Source organism: Brassica rapa, chromosome A09, assembly GCF_000309985.2.
Source record: "Brassica rapa cultivar Chiifu-401-42 chromosome A09, CAAS_Brap_v3.01, whole genome shotgun sequence".
Lineage (NCBI taxonomy): Eukaryota > Viridiplantae > Streptophyta > Magnoliopsida > Brassicales > Brassicaceae > Brassica > Brassica rapa.
Window position 1 is genome coordinate 40,012,637 of NC_024803.2, and position 18,248 is coordinate 40,030,884.

Consider the following 18,248-nt stretch of genomic DNA (forward strand, 5'->3'; position numbering starts at 1 on the left):
AGGTGATTCATGTTCCCTACTCCATCACAAACTCTTCAAGCTTAGTTCCAGTTTCCTTCAAGCTCCCCCTTTATCACATGTTCTTGGTTGAGTCATATACAACAAAGAACTTGGACATAATCAAGCTTGAAGATTACAGATATTAATTATTGGGATCCAATCATTATGACACCTGGATTATTCTCAAGACTCTAAAGAGAAGAGTCATCTTGTATAAGAAGATTAAGAACAATAATGTGTCAGAAAAATGCAAACGGTTCATGAATGTAAATGGAGTCACAACAATACAAAGGAAGATCTTACATTATCTTTGCAGAAATACTCATTATCCAAGGACACTCAACATATAACCTTAGCTTCTTTCAAGAATGTAATCTACTTTGGACCAAACGTATTTTAGCCTTTCTTTTCTAGACAAGTGTTTGTTAATCATTCTCCTTTGTTAAGAACTGAAACTGAGACAAGTCTTGAGGTAGAGACACTTGGGGGGGTCAAATCGACTCCATCAAACCTCTGACAAGTTTGGAGACCCGAACCACCTGGTTCAACAACGTAAAATCAAACCCACACGCTCCGCTTCTCGAGCTTTCTCTAGAGAGATCAGCCGGCGTCGGCGGGTTTTGACATATGACCAAATCAAACCCGCCAAATCTCCCCACCAAAGCCTCCAGCCTCTTGGTCCTCAAGCTCCTTATATCCTCAATCTGCTCAAGCTCTCCGCTCTGCCCCGAGCTCCCCCACCACCTCTTCAGCACGCTACGGCTCAAACCACAGGGCTCCACAGAGCACACGCTTCTCAGATGGATCCCAAGGCGGCTCAACGCGATCTCCGCACCACCGATTCCGCTGAAGAGCGATAGAACTCTTAACCCTTGGGGAAACATAGGCTTGAGCACGGAGAGATGGTAACCCAACGTGTCCGTTTGGAAGCAATAATCAAGCAGCTTCAATCTTGCTCCACCACCACCACTACCAATGTTGGTGTGGTTTGGTGGATATCCCATGATGCGCTCCAGATTCTCAGGCGACGAGATGAAGCTTGGTGGAGGAGGAGGAGCGCTCCGAGTTGGCTTTGGGAGTATATGGAACCTGTTTTCGACGGGGAGGTTGTGCATGTAACTTTCTTTCCTACTGAGAGTTGAACACAGCCGAGTGTCTACATGCTCAGGTTGAATCCCGAAGAAGAAACTTGAGATCTTAGACCACTCCTTGGGAGATAGTTCTCCTATGTTTCCGTAGAAAACGTAAGGTCGCTTGTACTGGGACAAAGGTGGCTGCATTGCGCTGTCTTGTTGCATCCCTGGTGTTTCTAAAGCTGGTCTTAGCCGTTTCCCTCTGTTATCAAAGTCGTCAGACTCTTCATCTTTTATTCTTTTGCCCACCTTGGTGGCAGTGCCACTTGAGGAACCCTCCTTTTCCTCCTGGGCAACAAATCTCCAACTCTTTGAAGGACATGCACGAGCTGTTGAAGGAATCTCTGAAACTTTCTGCAGTGACACCAAACGTCATTTGAGTACAGATCCAACAAATACATAATTAACGAGAAGAGAGTGAGAATGGTTTCAGTAGCAAAAGCATTGTGCTTGAAGATGAGTCTATAGAAAACAAAATACAAACTAACGTACCTTTTCTATATCTTCCAGGTTATCAGCTGGAACTTGACCAATTATGATTGACTCAGCGAGGTCAGAGACCTGAGCTTCTTCACCTGTGAAGATAAGCAAAGTAGGTTATGTAACAGTCTAATGATCATGTCAGTGACTCAAAACTTCTCTCATTCAGATACCATACACTGAATGAAAAATCTAATTGCCCTAAGCTGCTCACCTAGCTTCTCAATAGCCGTTGAGATTTCTTGACGAGAGAATCCCATTTCCAACAGCTGTGAAGTTTTGTCAAGCGGTAATTCACTGGGAACCTAGATGTAAAACATGAAATAAATGTTAGCACTAAGAAGTAAGAACACAAAGCGTGTGATAGTGCAATAGGTACCTCAGCTGGTAGAACAACATCATCTTCTTCTCCATTAGTGTCAGTACCATTCTTTTGGGAATCTTCTGCATATTTTTCATCTAACTGAGCAGCAACGAGGAAGTCTATCATCTCGTCCATCTCCACGCCTTTGTGAATACCGTTTTCGTCTATTTTCTTGTGGACAAGAGAGGAGCTGAATCCCATCTCAATAAGCCTTGACTTCACATTACTAACAGGAGGAGGAGGAGCAGCAGCATTGTCCTGCACACATCAAATAGACCAAAAACAAGAAACTGACTATTTAATAACAAAAAAAATGTACACAAGAATTGAAATGTTTAACAAGAGATACCCCAATATGAGTGTCTGGTTTTGGAAACAATGAATCATGTTTGTCTCGATTACTACTGTGGGAATCTCCACCACCTCCTCCTCCGTTACGTCTACGCAAATCAGCCTGCGAGAAACATTGGTTCCCACCACTTATGAAGAAAATGCAACACAAAACAAAGATAACTCTTCAAAGCTTTTATGGAAAAGGGTAAAATGAGATTGGAAAGGATATAAAGTTGGGAACTTTTCATACCATCGTGATGATAAAAACACGCACACACAAAGGCTTCGGGCCTGCAAGAAAGGTTAAATGTGGTCGTCAATGAATTGTTTATTAAATAGAAGGAATGATGCACATGGATTGGAGTAAAAACATTAGTAAATGGGCTCCTCATTGATAATCGGGGAAAAAAATTGAATCTTTTATTCAAAGAAGGAATATAAAAATCAGAGTCAAAAGTTCTGAGGGTGATTCCACCAATTTTCACACAAAAAGTTTACAAATTGCGACTGAGACAAAGAGGGGACCCAGAGATCGCGACAAAGAGGGACCCTAAGAAAGCTGCATGCATTTGCATACCTTGTGCCGTCGATTCTCCTCCTTCCCCGTCTGACTAGGAACAATGGCTTTGATGACTCTCTTTCTCTCTCGGACTCAAAAACCAGTTCTCAAGTACTGTATTATTGAGTTCAATTGGATCGACCTAGTTCTTGACCCATTGAAACAAAAAATCTATACTATACTAAAAGTTAAATATACTCAAAGGAGAGCTATGCCACATAGGATTAAAAATTCAACCAATAGAAAAGAGTCATCTGTCCCATCTCCTAAAGCATCTCTCTCTTCAGCTTTTGTCGCGGTAAGGTTAACGATTCTGGCCTTTTCCACTTCTTCATTCATCTTCATCGCCTTCCCTTTCAGTTGTAAATCACCATGTCAGTTCTGATTTTGTTGGCCTTTTACCATCAAACAGAGAATACTAGGTCGATTTAGGTTTGGAAGTCTTCCATCTGATTGGAATCTGTACCATCTTATTCAGTGTTTCCCAATTTGTTTATATCACAATGCTGCAACTGTAATTAACATCTCAAGCAGATGTAAATTTCTCAATCAGATGATGTGGAATTGTTGTTTTTCCTTCCAAAGCAAAAGTTTTTCGTTTTTAATTTCTGGAAGTTGCTCGCTATTCTTTCTTCGGTGTTCGTAACTCTCCTCTCCATTATGCTGCCGCCCAGTGCCACCACGAAGTATCCCAGTTTGTAAGATCTCAGAGATTTTAACAAGTTTTGACTTTATGGTAAGGATGATCCTAATATGGGTTTTGTTGTTTATATCCACAGATATTTTATGTGTTGGTGGAATCAGGAGTTGATATCAATCTCTGTAACTAACGTGTACAGGTTATAGCTCTGTACAAACGACTTTGGTGCAGGCTTGCCAACATGGTCATTTGGAGGTCGTTTGATTCTCATTCGTTTTGGTGCTAATGTAAGCATTTGATAAACTTTTATTCTCACAAATTGAGTGATTGTGTTTGATTAATCGGGTTGATAGAATCACATATCATGTTAGATAACAGTAGTCCTCTTTATATCATGTTACAGTGAAGTGACTCAGCTAACCAAATCGTTTTTTTTGTTGTGGTGTGTGTCTTGATGAATCAGTCTCGCTGCTCTATGTTGATGCTATCTGCTAGACGAATGCCGCTTAATAATGTAGGCAAGTTTAAGAGCTATCAGATCGCCACTAAGACCCAAAACAAAATTCAACTTCATTGCCTGTTTTATTTTTGTTTTTAATGTTTCTCAGATTAATTAAAGAGGAGCTATAGTGGAAGATAAGATCAAGAAGAACAAGACCAAGAACAGAGCAGTCCATCTATATGTTGAGCTCTGCGAATACACAGAACAAATCAGAAAGACAAGACATGGTCCTTTTCTAGAAGCTGTAAGAATCATTATACATCCTTCCTTTTATCAAAATCTGTCCTTTTATCACATATCTCAGACTCGGATCTTTAGATTGAGACACAAATGAGACCTTTCTAATTGCAGAATCTGCTGTTGCGTGTTATGGATGGCTGGTGGTCACAGCTCAGAGGCTTCGTCTTACATTTTATCACTTTTTCAGAATCTCAGGAACTCTATGTTTTGGAACCACAATTGGGCATCACGCTGGTCTAGAATCGGTGGAGTTCTGGAACTGTTTAGCTAAAGAGACTAAACGATCTAGATTTCACATTTTGCTTAAGATCAAACAAGGAAACAGAGGTAATAGTGATTGTATTCCTCATTCATCAATTATTATCGAGTGTTGTGTATACTAAAAGTTTTACTTGCTTTCTTTTTGTTCAATTTTTAATTTTTTTAACGACTTCTACTATATTATTCATTATTCTATTGGTTATTTGCTACTCAATGCCAGTAGGCAGTAGCCATATCCGTTTGTTTCATAATATAATGACTCCTAACACTTCTTTCTAACTGATTTTGTATTTTGTATTTATTTCATCACAAAACTTCTATAAATGTTTTATAAATGATTCTTAAGTATTTAGACCATTCTCAATGATACACAAAAAAAAATAATCTAGAATTCATTCTAAAATAGAGTAAGTCTATTATAGAGTTGGATTTGCTCCAATGGTTCACTCTATAATAGAGTTACTCTATAATATAGTGGATTATAAATTAATGTTATTTTTTGTATCATTGGAGTTAATTAGGAGAATTTAGTTTAGTCTTATTTTGTCTTATTTTTTATCATAGATTTGAGTTAATTATGAAAATTGTTATTTTTAACAAAAAAAATTAGAAAGTGTATCAAACTTATGGTAATATTAGAAATCCCCTAATTTAATAACATTTAAATATGTAATATGAGCGTTTGTATATGAACAATTTAATATATATCATACATTAGAAGGCACATTGTCCTATTTTGGTTGTTTTAAGTATCTTACAAACATTTGTATTATTTTAATACAAAAAAAACTAACTAGATGCAAAATCACAACCCAAATCTTAATTATTATTTTTAACAAAAATATTATTTCGATTTATATTTAATAATCTATTGCGATTGTACCATACAAGATATTTCTTAACATGTATTTTTTTCTTAATGGGGAGAATTCACGTATCAGGATACAAAAATATATAAGACCATCATTAATTTTAGTCTTCTAACTGGGGTTCTTACCTTTTTCTTAGATTTTAATTAAAAAAAAAACTAAGAACCGTCTCATAAATAAGAGATAGAAGATCCGTCTCTTACCCGAAAATTGTTAAAAAAACACAAAAAATGTCAAATCATGAGTTAAGAACTCCGGTAAGAGATCATGATTAATCATGCCATAACCAACGCTTTGTATCTAATATCTATAATGTCTTTAATTTTCATTCTTGGAAAATCGATGTTGAAAAATAGGAACCTCATGAAAACTAATAACATTTAAGAAAATGAGATTTAGCAGAGAACGACATATAGAAAATAATATTTAGTAGAGATATTTAGTCTTCATAACATAAGAACCTCATGAAGTGTTTGATTGGTAGAAGCTATAGATTTAATTACTTTGCTTTAGAATATAAAATGTAAGTCTTTCTATTGTAGCTATATAATCTATTGATATAGATTTATATCAATAACTTTCAAATAACTTTGCTCAAAAAAACTTTCAAATAACAAAATATAAAATTTAAGAAAAAAAATTGATTTTCAAAACCAATATAATTTTTAATTTAACTTTTGAGCTGTATCTTTAAATTATTTTCTTAGAGCATGGTTAAATTAAAGTAGATGTGGAAAAAAAAATGTGGAAATCATTCAGAGTAGTACTTACCAATCACCTTCGAAAACTATAGCATTTTTCTCAACAGTTCTGAAATTTCAGAAAAAAATAAGAAATTAATTGTTTACTTTATATCGAGATATCTACAAAACATATTTATTATATCCAACATTTTTAAAATTGGAAGAAAAATTTCAACAACCCCACTTTATTTTTCATGTATACTACTTCTAGAAAGATTAGTTTTTTGGTAAAAGCTTAAACACTTAGCCACTAATTATACAATACGAATCAGCAATATAGAACGAACAGAGGAGTTATAAAATCAAAATTTTAAATGATTAAATTTTTAACCTATTTTTTACTATGGCAATGTTTTAAATAACATATTTTTATCATTATTTACGTTTTGCATTCTAATAAGTTGTAATTATTTTAGTAATTTATATTTATCATAGTTCCAATATATACTATATATTTATATAAGAACATAATATTTTAAAAATAAAACAAAAATTATGAAAATAAACCCGGGCGTAGCCCGGGAAAAGCTCTAGTAAATGTAACACTAGATAATATTTAGTACTAATAAAAGATGAAATATTTTGAAATACTTGACAACTGAATAAAACTGATGCCCGAAATAAAGCTGACAAATGTTCTAATCGTTATATGCATCTAAATTAATCCCATACATTATGCTTTGAATGTTATTAAGTTTCATATTAAATTTGTTTTTTCTAAAGGCTTTATTATTAAAAAAAGTTGAGCTTTTTTGTTAGATAAGAAAAGTGTAGAAAAACATAAAATTGTTTAATAAATTACTAGCTACCACTTGAGCAGATATTCAAATTTTATACCCCTCCTTTTCGTAAATAATATCACTTCGACATTTTTCACACAAATTAAAAAAATAGTTTAATAAATTTAAATTTTTATTACTCACACATGTTCAACCAATAGTATTTGAGATAAATAAAATTATTTATAAAATTAATGCATTTGTAACTAATAATAATTTGAAAATTGATTTGAAATTCTAAAATGACACTCTTTTTGTAACAAGAAATAATGTTAAAGTAACACTCTTTTAAAAACAGAGGGAATATTATATTCAGTATATATACATTTAAAAAAATTTAAATTAATTATTTTAAAATTTATATTTATAAAACACGATATAAACTAATAAAGTTTACTAGTTTCGAATTGAACATATTCAAAATACGACACAATTAATCAGATAATAAAATAACAAAAATAAAATTTATGAAAATATATTATTCCATTAAATTCATAAATCATGTACACCAAATAATCTTATAAAATTATTATGAAAAAAAAAAGATTTATAAAATTGAAATAATCTATAAACCATGAAAACAATTATTTACATAAAACAGATTTTTTTTCCCCCAAATTGATATTCATTCATACGCCAAAAGGCCAATATTCATACAAAAGTTGACGGCAAAACGAAATAGCCCCAACACTAAAAACCCATAGAAAGCGGTAACTAAATCCCACACTGGGGCGACTTAAATCCACACCGGGGTGACTTAAGGAAAAACATAAAACATAAGAACCAAACCAACACTAGCACCATAAACGGATAACATCACAAGAGCTACATCAACACACCAAGCAGTATTTAGAAAAGAGTAAACGCCAATGATATGGAGTTACCGCTGCTGCCTCTGGCTCGCCACCCGGTAACCTCCACTTCTCACACAACCACACTTATCGCTGCTGCCTCGCCCGCCAAACGATAAGACCAAAACCCGGAGACTTCATAACTCGACAAGGGGAACTCGCTGCTCGGTCCACACACCTTACATAAAACAGATTTCAAACCTAAATCCAAATAAAATAATATATGTAAATTAAGAAAACATGCATTAGCATTATTAATCTTTAGAGTTTACGTCTGAAAGATTGAGAAATAGAACCATCTGATTATATTGAGATATCTAAGGTTTGTATGCATTGATATATTTCAAACAATAACATAGTATTGTTGTCATTATCACTACACTTCCATATATATCATGGTTTTGTTGACAAGACCAGTGAGTCTGTGAATTTGAATACTCTGATTCATGGAAGGTCGTTGACAAGACCAGTGAATCTCATGAACTTGTTTACAGCCCCAAGTAATTAGAATGTAAACAAACATGTACATTTTCTTTGTTTGGTTGAATAGAAGGAGGAACACATTAATGCCCAAACAACACATGGGCTGCTGCTTAATAATTCAGGAAGCAGATTTTAACAAAAAAGTCTGTTTATTATTGCTCAATTACACTACTCGTTAAGTTTCTTGACAAACAAGCACAACAACACATGGGAAGTAGAAGACATACAAAGTTTTTTCTTAAATAAAAGAATTAAAATAATTGACTGGAACTCTCCGAGCCCTTCCCGTACCTTATAGATATATATGCACACGCAGAAGAGGGCATTTTCAGTCAAGGAAAGATCCATCATCACTCACTCGTCTTCGTTTCCGACGAGTGTGAAAGTGAAGGGAGCAAACTTGTAGCCATCGCCTTCGTAAAACTTGTTCTGATACTCCACCCAGTGAAGACGCAGGGCGTGAAGGAACGCGCTCAACGTCTCCATCACCAGAAGCACTCCCACCGTTGCAAAGATGAAGACGAGGATCCCAACGATAAGGATGAATATATTGTTGAAACTGTTGCCGGTTAAAAAAAGAAGAAGAGAGAGAGAGATTGTGTTGTTATTAATGTTTGGAGAGGAAGTGAAGATGTAACTGTGCATTTACTTACCCCCACGCCATAAGGAGAACCTTCTCGTAGAAGACTGACGACAACTCCGAGTGCGCAAGACTTGAACAAGTAAAGCATATGGATTTAGTAATGACATGCTCAGGTTTCGGACATATCTGACTAACTAACTAGTAAGTTAGTGGTGTGTTTGAGAGTAGCAGCAATTTGTACCTGAGGGCCCATAGACGAAGATAAGAAGCAGTGTTGGAAACAGCTCCAAGCACAAACTCAATGGTGTGAATGAGCTGGTGCACAAAGATTTCGCTGAATTCAAACTCTTCGTGTCCATGAGATCCTCCAGTTGTCTCTACTTGAAGACTCTCATCTGTCTCGTCAAGCTGTGCGTATGATTGGCCTTGATGTCTCTGATGAAAAGTAAAAATCAAGTTTCAGTTATTGTCAAGCTCAAATTCAGTTTGAAGCTTTTTAAGTAAACTGACGAGGAAAGGGACTCACAGCTTCATGTTGTTTCTTCAAGATGAACGGCTTTGGCAACAACATCCATGGAACAGATACCAGTGCCAGGAAGAGGAAAGTGAGCTGAAACGGAAGATAAATGAGATGAGAACATATAAATACAGAGGATGAGTATTGTTAGGAATCGATGCAGACCTGTACTGTTTTCTGGTTAGGAAAAAGCTGGTTTTCTCCTAAATCATCCATAGGACTAAGGAACATGTAAATCATTACGTGATACAAATCAGCCTGGGAACCAGTGCACCACTTTATGATGATGAGCACCGAGAGATAGCCAAACAAGCAGTTCAAGAATATCATCTGGGGAACGAACTGGAACCTGGAACCATGTGAGATCATTATACACTTAACTATGATTAATACACGTATTATTTGTTAGGATGTATTACGAACTAGAAGGTGCACGTATTGGCTGGGGAAGGAAAACTGAAATAAACTCACCATACGTTTACAGCACTTTTGAAGAATTTTGCATTACAGAAGCTCATTATGATTCCAAGGTTCATTTGGGCAACTCCAAGAAGGATTGACATTTTCATCTTAAGCGAGTTCAGGAACGGTAGCTCACTGCGGGTACCATGCCACACAGGATCCACACCAAATGGATAAGTGTCTCGGGTCTTGATCAGACCAATCGTAGTAGCCTCACTGAACAAGAGAGCAGAAGAGAAAAACTCAGAATCGTCAAGATTTGTTTTTTTGAAGGCTTTCGAGAGAACTAACCGACATACCTGCAAGAGGCATCACGGCACTCATATGCTGAGGGAGCAAACAACGGGTATGGTATAGAGAAGAACTCGTTGTAGATTAAACCAGTGTATATTGAGAAGAGTGACATCATAAATATAACGTAGCGGCCACCAAAAGCCATTTCCATAATATCCCCAAGTTTCTGTAGTCAGGAAGCAAAAGGGTTGATTGGTTAGCATCTGGAATTGCATGAAAGAAAAACATTTGACAACTAACCAAAATAACACCCAAGGAATTAACATATTATAAATGTACTCTCTTTGTAACGTTCAAGTGAAATTTGTTTAATTTAACATACTTACGCAACTATTAAAACAGCAATATACAACAAAACAATATGCGAATTTTGCCAATCTGATCTGATACTGAGCTCAGTAGGAAATAAATGTTGCCACTAAAGTTAAGGATGTTACCTGGCTTGAAAGTTTCTTTTCTCTCAATATTAGATACATGGTTGCAAGCAGCAGACAGATTCCATGACCCCAGTCACCAAACATAACAGCAAACAGGAAGGGGAAGGTAACAATTGTGAATACAGTAGGATTGGCTTCCTGATATTTAGCTACACTGCAAGTAATGATCAAAGAAGATCAGTGAAATTCAAGAGACAAACACTAAATGGACAGTGCATGCGGAAAAAATAAAGTAAGCAAGTTGAGTTGACTCTAGCAGCTGATTGAGCAAGAAAACGAAGCCAACGTAAAGTTAAAGGGAGTCGAAACCAAATCGAAAATTATATTCTAATGAGTATGCAAAAGGCAGAAGCCTAAAACTACTCTTACAAATGTTTTACTTAATAGTAGTTATTTTCAGTTTCCTCTTTCTCAAATGCAGAGGAGACTCCAGAAAAAGGTGCGTACCCGTATGCATCAACAATTTCCTGAAAGGCAGTGGTAAATTTGTTTGTGCGGAAAAATGTCGGAGGCATCTCTTTAGTCCTCAGAACCTGGAAAATAGATCCAACTTGAGAATTGGAGTCAACCCCAGCTCGTTGCAACGCCTCTTGAATCTGCACATGCAGAACTTTAGAATCACTATAGCACCAGTATATATGCAATCATTTCAATTATATGGAAAATAGAGTTACTCACTTCCGGCGCTGCAAACAGAGGACTCCAGCCCTCACCCACAAGGCACTTCTTAGTCACATCAAGACTAAGCATGTTCAAAGTGTGATAGATGGCTTTTTCTTTGCGAACCTACATGGGTAAATGTTGATGATGATTATTGATCTAAGCTACAAAATATCTGAAATTGGACATCAATGAGCACTCTTCTAGTGAAAAGAAAGTTCCAAATAATATAAGACCTTGAGGTTCCATTGCTCAAACTTATCTCCAATGGTCTCCAGAAGAATTTTGCGGTGATCCAACCCAGCATTTATGGTAGTTTTAAGCTCTGCTAACCGACCCGAAACCTGGAACATTATGAGAAGACTAGACAAAGTTAATAGTTTCTGAGAATCTACCATCATCATTGCAGACAACAGATAAATCACTGGCCTACAACTCACTCTCCCATGGATGCTAACCGTGTCTGCACAAACATAACCCACCCAACGATCACTAGAAACTAACAGGGAAGACAAAAAGGTACCAGAAATTTCCTTAACATGATTTTCTCATCTTTAACAAGTAAATTCTCTGAGACCTATTGACCCATTTTAAGGTATAGTAACCGTTCACGTCAAAAAAGATTACCTTTGCATCACAGGTTGATTACTGTTAGGATAAAGATTCTAATGACTAGAAGCTAAAGTCAGTAAATGCAAACCCCTAATAAGCATTGTGCAGAGAGGATATCCATAAATCAATCGTTAGTGTTCGTTATTATGTAAAAGGACCGACAACATATCCATTATCCAAATTTTTATCATCTGTAGTTCATGCCTAGAAATAAAGTAAATAGTTGTACAGATAAAAACAATACATATAAAACACATGACTATGACAAGATGATACACCGAAATCACTAACACATCAAAAAATAATACATACCTCAGTCATCATTTGAGCTTGTCTGCCGAGGTCTTCGCTGAAAGGATAGCGATTGGCCCCAAAAGCTTCACATATCTTCAGAATTTTGCTTTTTGCTCTTTCCCCAGAATAGAAGACTACAAATACATTTTTCTCAGCCTGTAACATTTTTAGATCAAAAGTCAATGTCTATTAAAGGCAAACAGAAGAAATATATTTTTCTGTAAAAGCCAGCATTCCATGTAGAATCAATATAAGCATGTGGGTATGAGAACTTAGAAACTACATATAGAATCCAAACTCAAAACTGCATGAGCCTATGAGGAAAAAAAAATATAAAAACAGTAAGCAGCTAACCTTCTCCCCAGAGTTGGGATCAACAACGGACTCCTCAATGACAGACTGTCGAATGAAGATGTTGCCCCTAGTTGCACGAAATAGGATCCTCTCGAACACCATAGACTTTTCGCGAGGCACTAGCCCAGTGAGGAATCCGAGCTTAACTTGCTTTGTTGGATCAACAGACTTCTCCTGTTAAAAAACGAAAGTTTGTAAGGCTAATTGCATAGATCACAACTTAAAGAAGTAGATCAGTCATAGCTTTTCGTACTTCCTGCAACAAAGGAGTCTCCAGGACGTCTTCACCCACTTGCTGTGATTCTATCTCACTCTGTTGAGCGGTAGCACTTCTATGGGCCGACGCAAAAAAATCACCAGCCTAAAAAAACATATACATGAATATAGAAGGAGATGAACATCCGACGCCTTAACCACAACATTTTAAATATGCAATTCCCACAATGGAAATCCCTTTACAGTCATTAAAACCAAAGATCATCTATAGCGAGGTAGCATTAACTTTTCTCCTCAGGTAAATGTATATACAGAACCACAAAAGCTGTCAAATTAGTTACAAACTAAATCAGGAATAAGGCAACGTTTCAACTACAAACACCCCCACATGATTCTAGTAAGAACATATAACCTTCTCAAGAACGAGCTTGTACTCCACAAGTTCATTGTAAGAGCGCTGCAGCTTGTCATTATTAGCATTGATTTCGACAAGCTCAGCTTCTAGCTCTCCAAGCTTTACCTGAAAAGGGAGAAAGAAGGAAAATGTATAAGCATGAGGCAAATAGAAAGCATATGTCAAGGCATATGGATGTTCACCTCAACATCATCCAGATCAATATCAATATCTTTGTCTAGTATAACTTTGGGAGAAACTCCAGCCTTTGACATTTGGTCTTTGAAGAAACGTATCTTTCGCGCCATCTCTCCACATCTTTTTATCTTCATATACAAATCAACAATGAGAGAAAAGAGATCCACCATTGTAAGACACGCTTTCTTCCAACGTACATTAATACACTTAAAAGAGATATGAAGTTACCTGAGCAGCATAAGTCCGTTGAAATGGGCTCTTCTCAGAATTAAGCTGAGATCATCATCATAAGAAGATGAATCCAAAACAAAAATCACAGATCAAAGCTCTAAACACAATGTACAATCATATATATATAGCTGGTAAAGAGATGATCGAGAGAGAGAGAGAGTAATCGTACGTCTTTGAACTGGACGAGGCCGAGATCGCCGAGATAAGAGACGGTAAGATGAGCAGATTCCATCGGAACAATGACCTGAACGAGCTGCATCGGCTCCGAGCGCATCAGATCCATCGGCGGACAGCAACCACCACCACCGCCGCGAATGTCCGCCATGACGAGATCGGATTCGCGATTCCTCCTCTCAGTGTGATGCGGATCGATGCCACTTGCAGGAGCTTGTCTTCTCTCGTCTCGTGTAGTTAGTTACTGCCACGTATTTGTATATTAGATTGGATTTGACCATGTGATTCATGCTGATATGAATGATTGCGAGTTTACAGTTCTGTCCCTCCTTTTCATATTTTAAGTATGGGTCTTATCCTGACGGCCCATATTCAAATCGGGTAAATGGTACAGCCCAGCTTTGCTTTTAGTATCCCCCACGATTAAAAGGATCGACCTTTTCTGAGGGTTTAGTGTTGGATTCATTTTTATACGTCTGAATGCTTCAGTAGAAAATTATACAAGTGTAAATGATTTTTTTTTTAAATTTAATAGGTTGAGTAAAAGATTGATTTAATGTGAAAAATGAGTATTTACATTATAGAAAGCAAATAATCTTAAAAAATTGTGTTCAAATAATTTCATAATGTTTTGTATATCATTTTGAACAAATATAGTCCAAAAAAATGTGTATAATGGGCTTTCACTAGTACTAGTATGTAGAACTATATTATCTATAAATCTAACTTACACAATTTTGGTACTAATCATCTATATAATGAGTATTAGTGATTTATATAATGAATATGAATATTAAATTTGTTTCCTTTTCTCTAAAAATATGCATGCTTACTGCTTAGTTAGATAATACAGTAATTAATATGAATGTTGATGCCCATTATCTTTTCCGGTTCGTATGATCCTAATCAGTAACCACTCTTATTATATAACCAAACAATATTTATTTATACAGCTTGTAAGGTCATAGCTAGCTTTACCTACATAGGCACATCATAGGGTGTGATTCCCATTAACTCCTAATAATTAATTTAATTTAAAACCTTAAATTTGTTGGTACAAAATAATATCACACCGTTTAGGGGAGGGAATAGCTCCAAAAAGCTAATGGCCTAATGCTAAAAGGAAATATAAAATGTACGATCTCGACATCTGTTTTAGGGAATTTAAATAAGATAAAAAGGGCATGCTAAAGGATGATTCTCTAATGTACAAGTATAACGCAGATATAATTTTAAAAAATAATCGGAATAAAAATCTCCTAAGCAAGAACATCTAAGTAAAAGGCACACACCTAACTTTGTTGTCACACGCAGAGACCTTTGTGCAACATTGAGTATTTTGAATCACCAGATTATGAAATCTTCTCCCCACTTTGCCTATTACAGCTTATGATTGTAATATCATAGTTAATACGGTTATCCGATTTTTTTTTTTTGCATATATATATTTATCAAACTAGTATTAAGCATATGTGATATATACACTATCGGCTTGATATGATTTTTGACTAACATTATTGGTTCGATATGTTTAGAATATTCAAATATAATTTTAATTATATAGCTTAAAACAAGAAATAAATGTTCTTTAATCATGACTATAGAAAATATTGTTTAAATCTGGTAATCTGTTTACTAGATTGTTTTCATAAATTTAGTTGCAAGATTAATAAAGCGAATGCAAGTGGTGATGGATGCTTCACTTCTAGGTTAATTTTTGTTTAAAGTTAACTTCTTGATGTTTTCTCATCAATAAAACATGTGGGTAGAGGCGTAGAGCACCAATGTCTTATATATGTCGTCGGTTGATTTATAACTTTATATATATATGAATGACTTATTTTGTTAATGTTGATAGTTTCATTATTGTTGATAGCTACGCTATGGACAGGTTGATCAGTTTGCTGTAATCCCTTAAAACAATGATACTCAATTATTTATGCTCAATTAGTTTAGGATAAAGATGTAACAGAGTAAATGAGGTAGGTTAGTAGGTAACAAGAGACAAACGTTAATCCCCTCAACGCCACCTGTTAACTTACTTATTTGTCTATATATAAGATATGGGCAAAACCTTATAGTTCAGACTTTGGAAGATGCACTAAATTTATCATCATCACCATATATGTACTCGAGATCCTCCATTTTATTACATTAAATAATAATAAGTTTCGTGTTTATATTTGTAAGTTGATGCTAGATCCTACATTTTTCTAAATATATACTGAAAATTTATACATTCTATCTAGGAGATACAAATGTTACGCTAAATAAGCTCAGTTATCTCTTAGTATGTCGTTTAACAGACTCCTACTTACATCGTCGTTTGTTAGATACATGTAACATTGAAAACACATTATGAAAGAATAATTGAAGTAAAAGGAAAAATAAGATAAATCATTATATGGTTGCAATTAAAAAAAGTTCGGAGCAGGAAAAATAGCAGGTACATAACCATTCTGAGCCCTAACTTGGAGTAACAACTCAACACTATGTAATCAATTTCATAAAATAACAAAGATTACAAGAACATATTTAGATCCATTTAAAAGCTAATTAACTAACAATGGAAACAAACTTTTAAATTCAAATATTATTCTTAATTAAGACTTTTGATTAGATGAAAATCGGGTACCGGACATGAAATCAGTAAAAGGACTAGTTATCATCAAGGGACATGGCGAACTTGAAGGAGGAAGTAATCCTTGATCATGATGCTTATTATGAAGATGATGAGTAGATTGATGATCAACCACCACTTTCTCAAGGCCTTGATCGTGAAGAATGCCTCTGAAAACGTGTCCTCCAATGTTCACCGTCGTCTGATAAGCGTATTGTTCTTTTCCGTCGTCGATTGAACTCACCTTTACACATCGAAAATCGGCTAGGGAACTCAACTCCGCTGGAAAATGTCTCCTACTGGTGTGGATTCTTACACCTTATAATGACCAGAAATTTTTGTTTTCAATATGATAATTAAGTTGTATGATCAAGTGATATTATTGAGTAATTTCATCATTTTATTTGCGTATATATGTAATAGGCCATCAAAATAATTATTAACAAACACAAGATAAGATTTCTGGATCTTGTCAAAGATCATCATAAGGGACTATTGTGGGGTAGTTTGTATTTACTGATATACTAACTACAAATCAATCTACTTTAGTCTTATAAAGATCAAAACTGTATAAACATTAAAACATCAAGAATAAACCAAAAAGTATGAGAAATATCAAGAATTATATAGCCTTTAGTCAAAAAAATAATATCAAGAATTATAGTTAAGCAAACGACTTGTTATCATTTCAAATCAAATAAAAACATTGAGAACTGAGAAGAACAAAGCTAATTAATTCATCATCACTAAGCATCACCACATTGATATAGATACATAACCAATATGTAGACTACTAAATAATGTTCACTTACTAGTCTGGTTTTATATTCATAAGATCCGATAATCCAAATTTTCAGTCTTTAACTATGTCTACACGATTAGCTTCAAGGGGATTAAAAAAATCAAAATTAGCTTGAAGACCCCAGATCATGAAAATCTTCAAAACCAGATCCTATATGGTGAGAAATCTCATCAGATTTATATAAACACACATGGACTTATAGACGAGGCATAAGAAATAACAAAGGTAATAAAGAACCTAATGATGAAGGGGACGAAGATGGGTGTTGTTCTCTGAGACGTTTAGGGTTAATCGTAGCGAGCCCTTTCTGATGCGTTTGCGTTTGCAATTGTTGTTTTTGGGATCTTCTGTAGGCAGGAACCCAAGTGCTCTTGATGTGAGTTTGGCAATGAAAGGTGTGACAGGAATTATGGTTAATTCCGGTTTGGATATTTCATTTATGCATTTTGGTTTAGCTTTCTGGTTTAGCTTTGGTTTAGTAAACATTATATGTAAACGTTTATCCATTTGGGAATAATCAATCAAACATTAAAACAATCTTCTTAAACCCTAACTCTCTCTATCATCATGTTCATCATCATTCACCATTGAATCTCTGTTCTTCGAGATGATCCTTCTTCCTTCGTGGTCGTCTTCTAGGCTTTGATTCTCCGATCTCCGGGTTCTCGGTGAACCTCTGGATTGGGTTTATCTATCATTACTGGTTTTCCTGTCTCAAAAGGATTTTGTTTTGCAGCAAAGTTCTGCATCTCATATACACACACTCTTTCTTGGCTTGATTCCCACAGTCTTCACACCTTCTCCCCATTATCATCATCATTTACTACATCTGCCTTCTCATCATACTCCTATATATATACAATTAATTAATTATTAGAAGAGGCCTACCATTTTTGTTCGCTTTGTTGGATCATCTTTATGTACAAAAAGAGAAAGAGGTTCATTTTTTAAAAAAATTATTGAAATAATGCAAAAGTTATGTTACATTTGGGTCCGTGCTGTGTGCAAGGAATAAATTAGTATGTAAATTCATTTTATGAATTAAAAGTTGTGTTATTGCATGGTAAAATAATTTGAAGAACACAAAGAACTATGTAAATGGAATATATTACGAGATTTTATCTGTAAATGGAATTGAAAATCTTAGATATATCATGTTTGAT

The 18,248-nt window shown here is 35.1% G+C and overlaps 2 protein-coding genes and 1 long non-coding RNA gene across 4 annotated transcripts; 1 reads left to right on the top strand and 2 right to left on the bottom strand.

Moving 5' to 3' along the window:
• Positions 1 to 235: 235 nt before the first annotated feature.
• On the bottom strand, positions 236 to 3,032 carry LOC103842526 (probable inactive DNA (cytosine-5)-methyltransferase DRM3). 2 transcript variants are annotated; one of them, XM_033279182.1, is made up of 7 exons: positions 2,888 to 3,023; positions 2,561 to 2,601; positions 2,327 to 2,456; positions 1,993 to 2,235; positions 1,828 to 1,918; positions 1,626 to 1,708; positions 236 to 1,487 (listed from the first exon to the last, which is right to left on the bottom strand). In XM_033279182.1, exons 4-7 carry the CDS (start codon positions 2,176 to 2,178, stop codon positions 492 to 494), a joined length of 1,356 nt encoding a protein of 451 aa, XP_033135073.1. In that variant the 5' UTR covers positions 2,179 to 2,235; positions 2,327 to 2,456; positions 2,561 to 2,601; positions 2,888 to 3,023; the 3' UTR covers positions 236 to 491. The 2 variants fall into 2 exon arrangements, with proteins under 2 accessions (XP_033135073.1, XP_009117404.1); XM_009119156.3 differs by having other exon boundaries at positions 247 to 1,487; positions 2,327 to 2,431; positions 2,888 to 3,032.
• Positions 3,033 to 3,369: 337 nt separating this feature from the next.
• Positions 3,370 to 7,594, top strand: LOC103842527. Its single transcript, XR_627989.3, has 5 exons — positions 3,370 to 3,605; positions 3,709 to 3,796; positions 3,973 to 4,023; positions 4,118 to 4,255; positions 4,363 to 7,594. It is a non-coding gene; the product is annotated as an uncharacterized LOC103842527 (long non-coding RNA).
• A 760-nt stretch (positions 7,595 to 8,354) lies between these two features.
• Positions 8,355 to 13,814, bottom strand: LOC103842528 (V-type proton ATPase subunit a2). The gene is made up of 18 exons (XM_009119157.3): positions 13,659 to 13,814; positions 13,487 to 13,531; positions 13,264 to 13,386; positions 13,079 to 13,186; positions 12,704 to 12,811; positions 12,451 to 12,624; positions 12,115 to 12,252; positions 11,427 to 11,534; positions 11,209 to 11,316; positions 10,978 to 11,126; positions 10,531 to 10,684; positions 10,099 to 10,259; positions 9,809 to 10,015; positions 9,503 to 9,686; positions 9,347 to 9,430; positions 9,062 to 9,255; positions 8,891 to 8,950; positions 8,355 to 8,796 (listed from the first exon to the last, which is right to left on the bottom strand). The coding sequence occupies exons 1-18, from the start codon at positions 13,812 to 13,814 to the stop codon at positions 8,592 to 8,594; spliced, it is 2,466 nt and encodes an 821-aa protein (XP_009117405.2). The 3' UTR covers positions 8,355 to 8,591.
• Between the last annotated feature and the right edge of the window lie 4,434 nt (positions 13,815 to 18,248).

Excerpts from the sequence above, each read along its gene's own strand:
- LOC103842526 (XM_009119156.3), bottom strand. Across the intron at positions 1,919-1,992 it reads ATGTTGTTCTACCAGCTGAG|GTTCCCAGTGAATTACCGCT; the intron begins GTACCTATTGCA and ends TTTTACATCTAG. Across the intron at positions 1,488-1,625 it reads ACCTGGAAGATATAGAAAAG|AAAGTTTCAGAGATTCCTTC; the intron begins GTACGTTAGTTT and ends GTGTCACTGCAG.
- LOC103842528 (XM_009119157.3), bottom strand. The coding sequence starts at position 13,814 with ATGGCGGACATTCGCGGCGGTGGTGGTGGTTGCTGTCCGCCGATGGAT. Across the intron at positions 10,260-10,530 it reads AAAAGAAACTTTCAAGCCAG|AAACTTGGGGATATTATGGA; the intron begins GTAACATCCTTA and ends TCCTGACTACAG. Across the intron at positions 8,797-8,890 it reads GTTCTCCTTATGGCGTGGGG|TTTCAACAATATATTCATCC; the intron begins GTAAGTAAATGC and ends AACCGGCAACAG.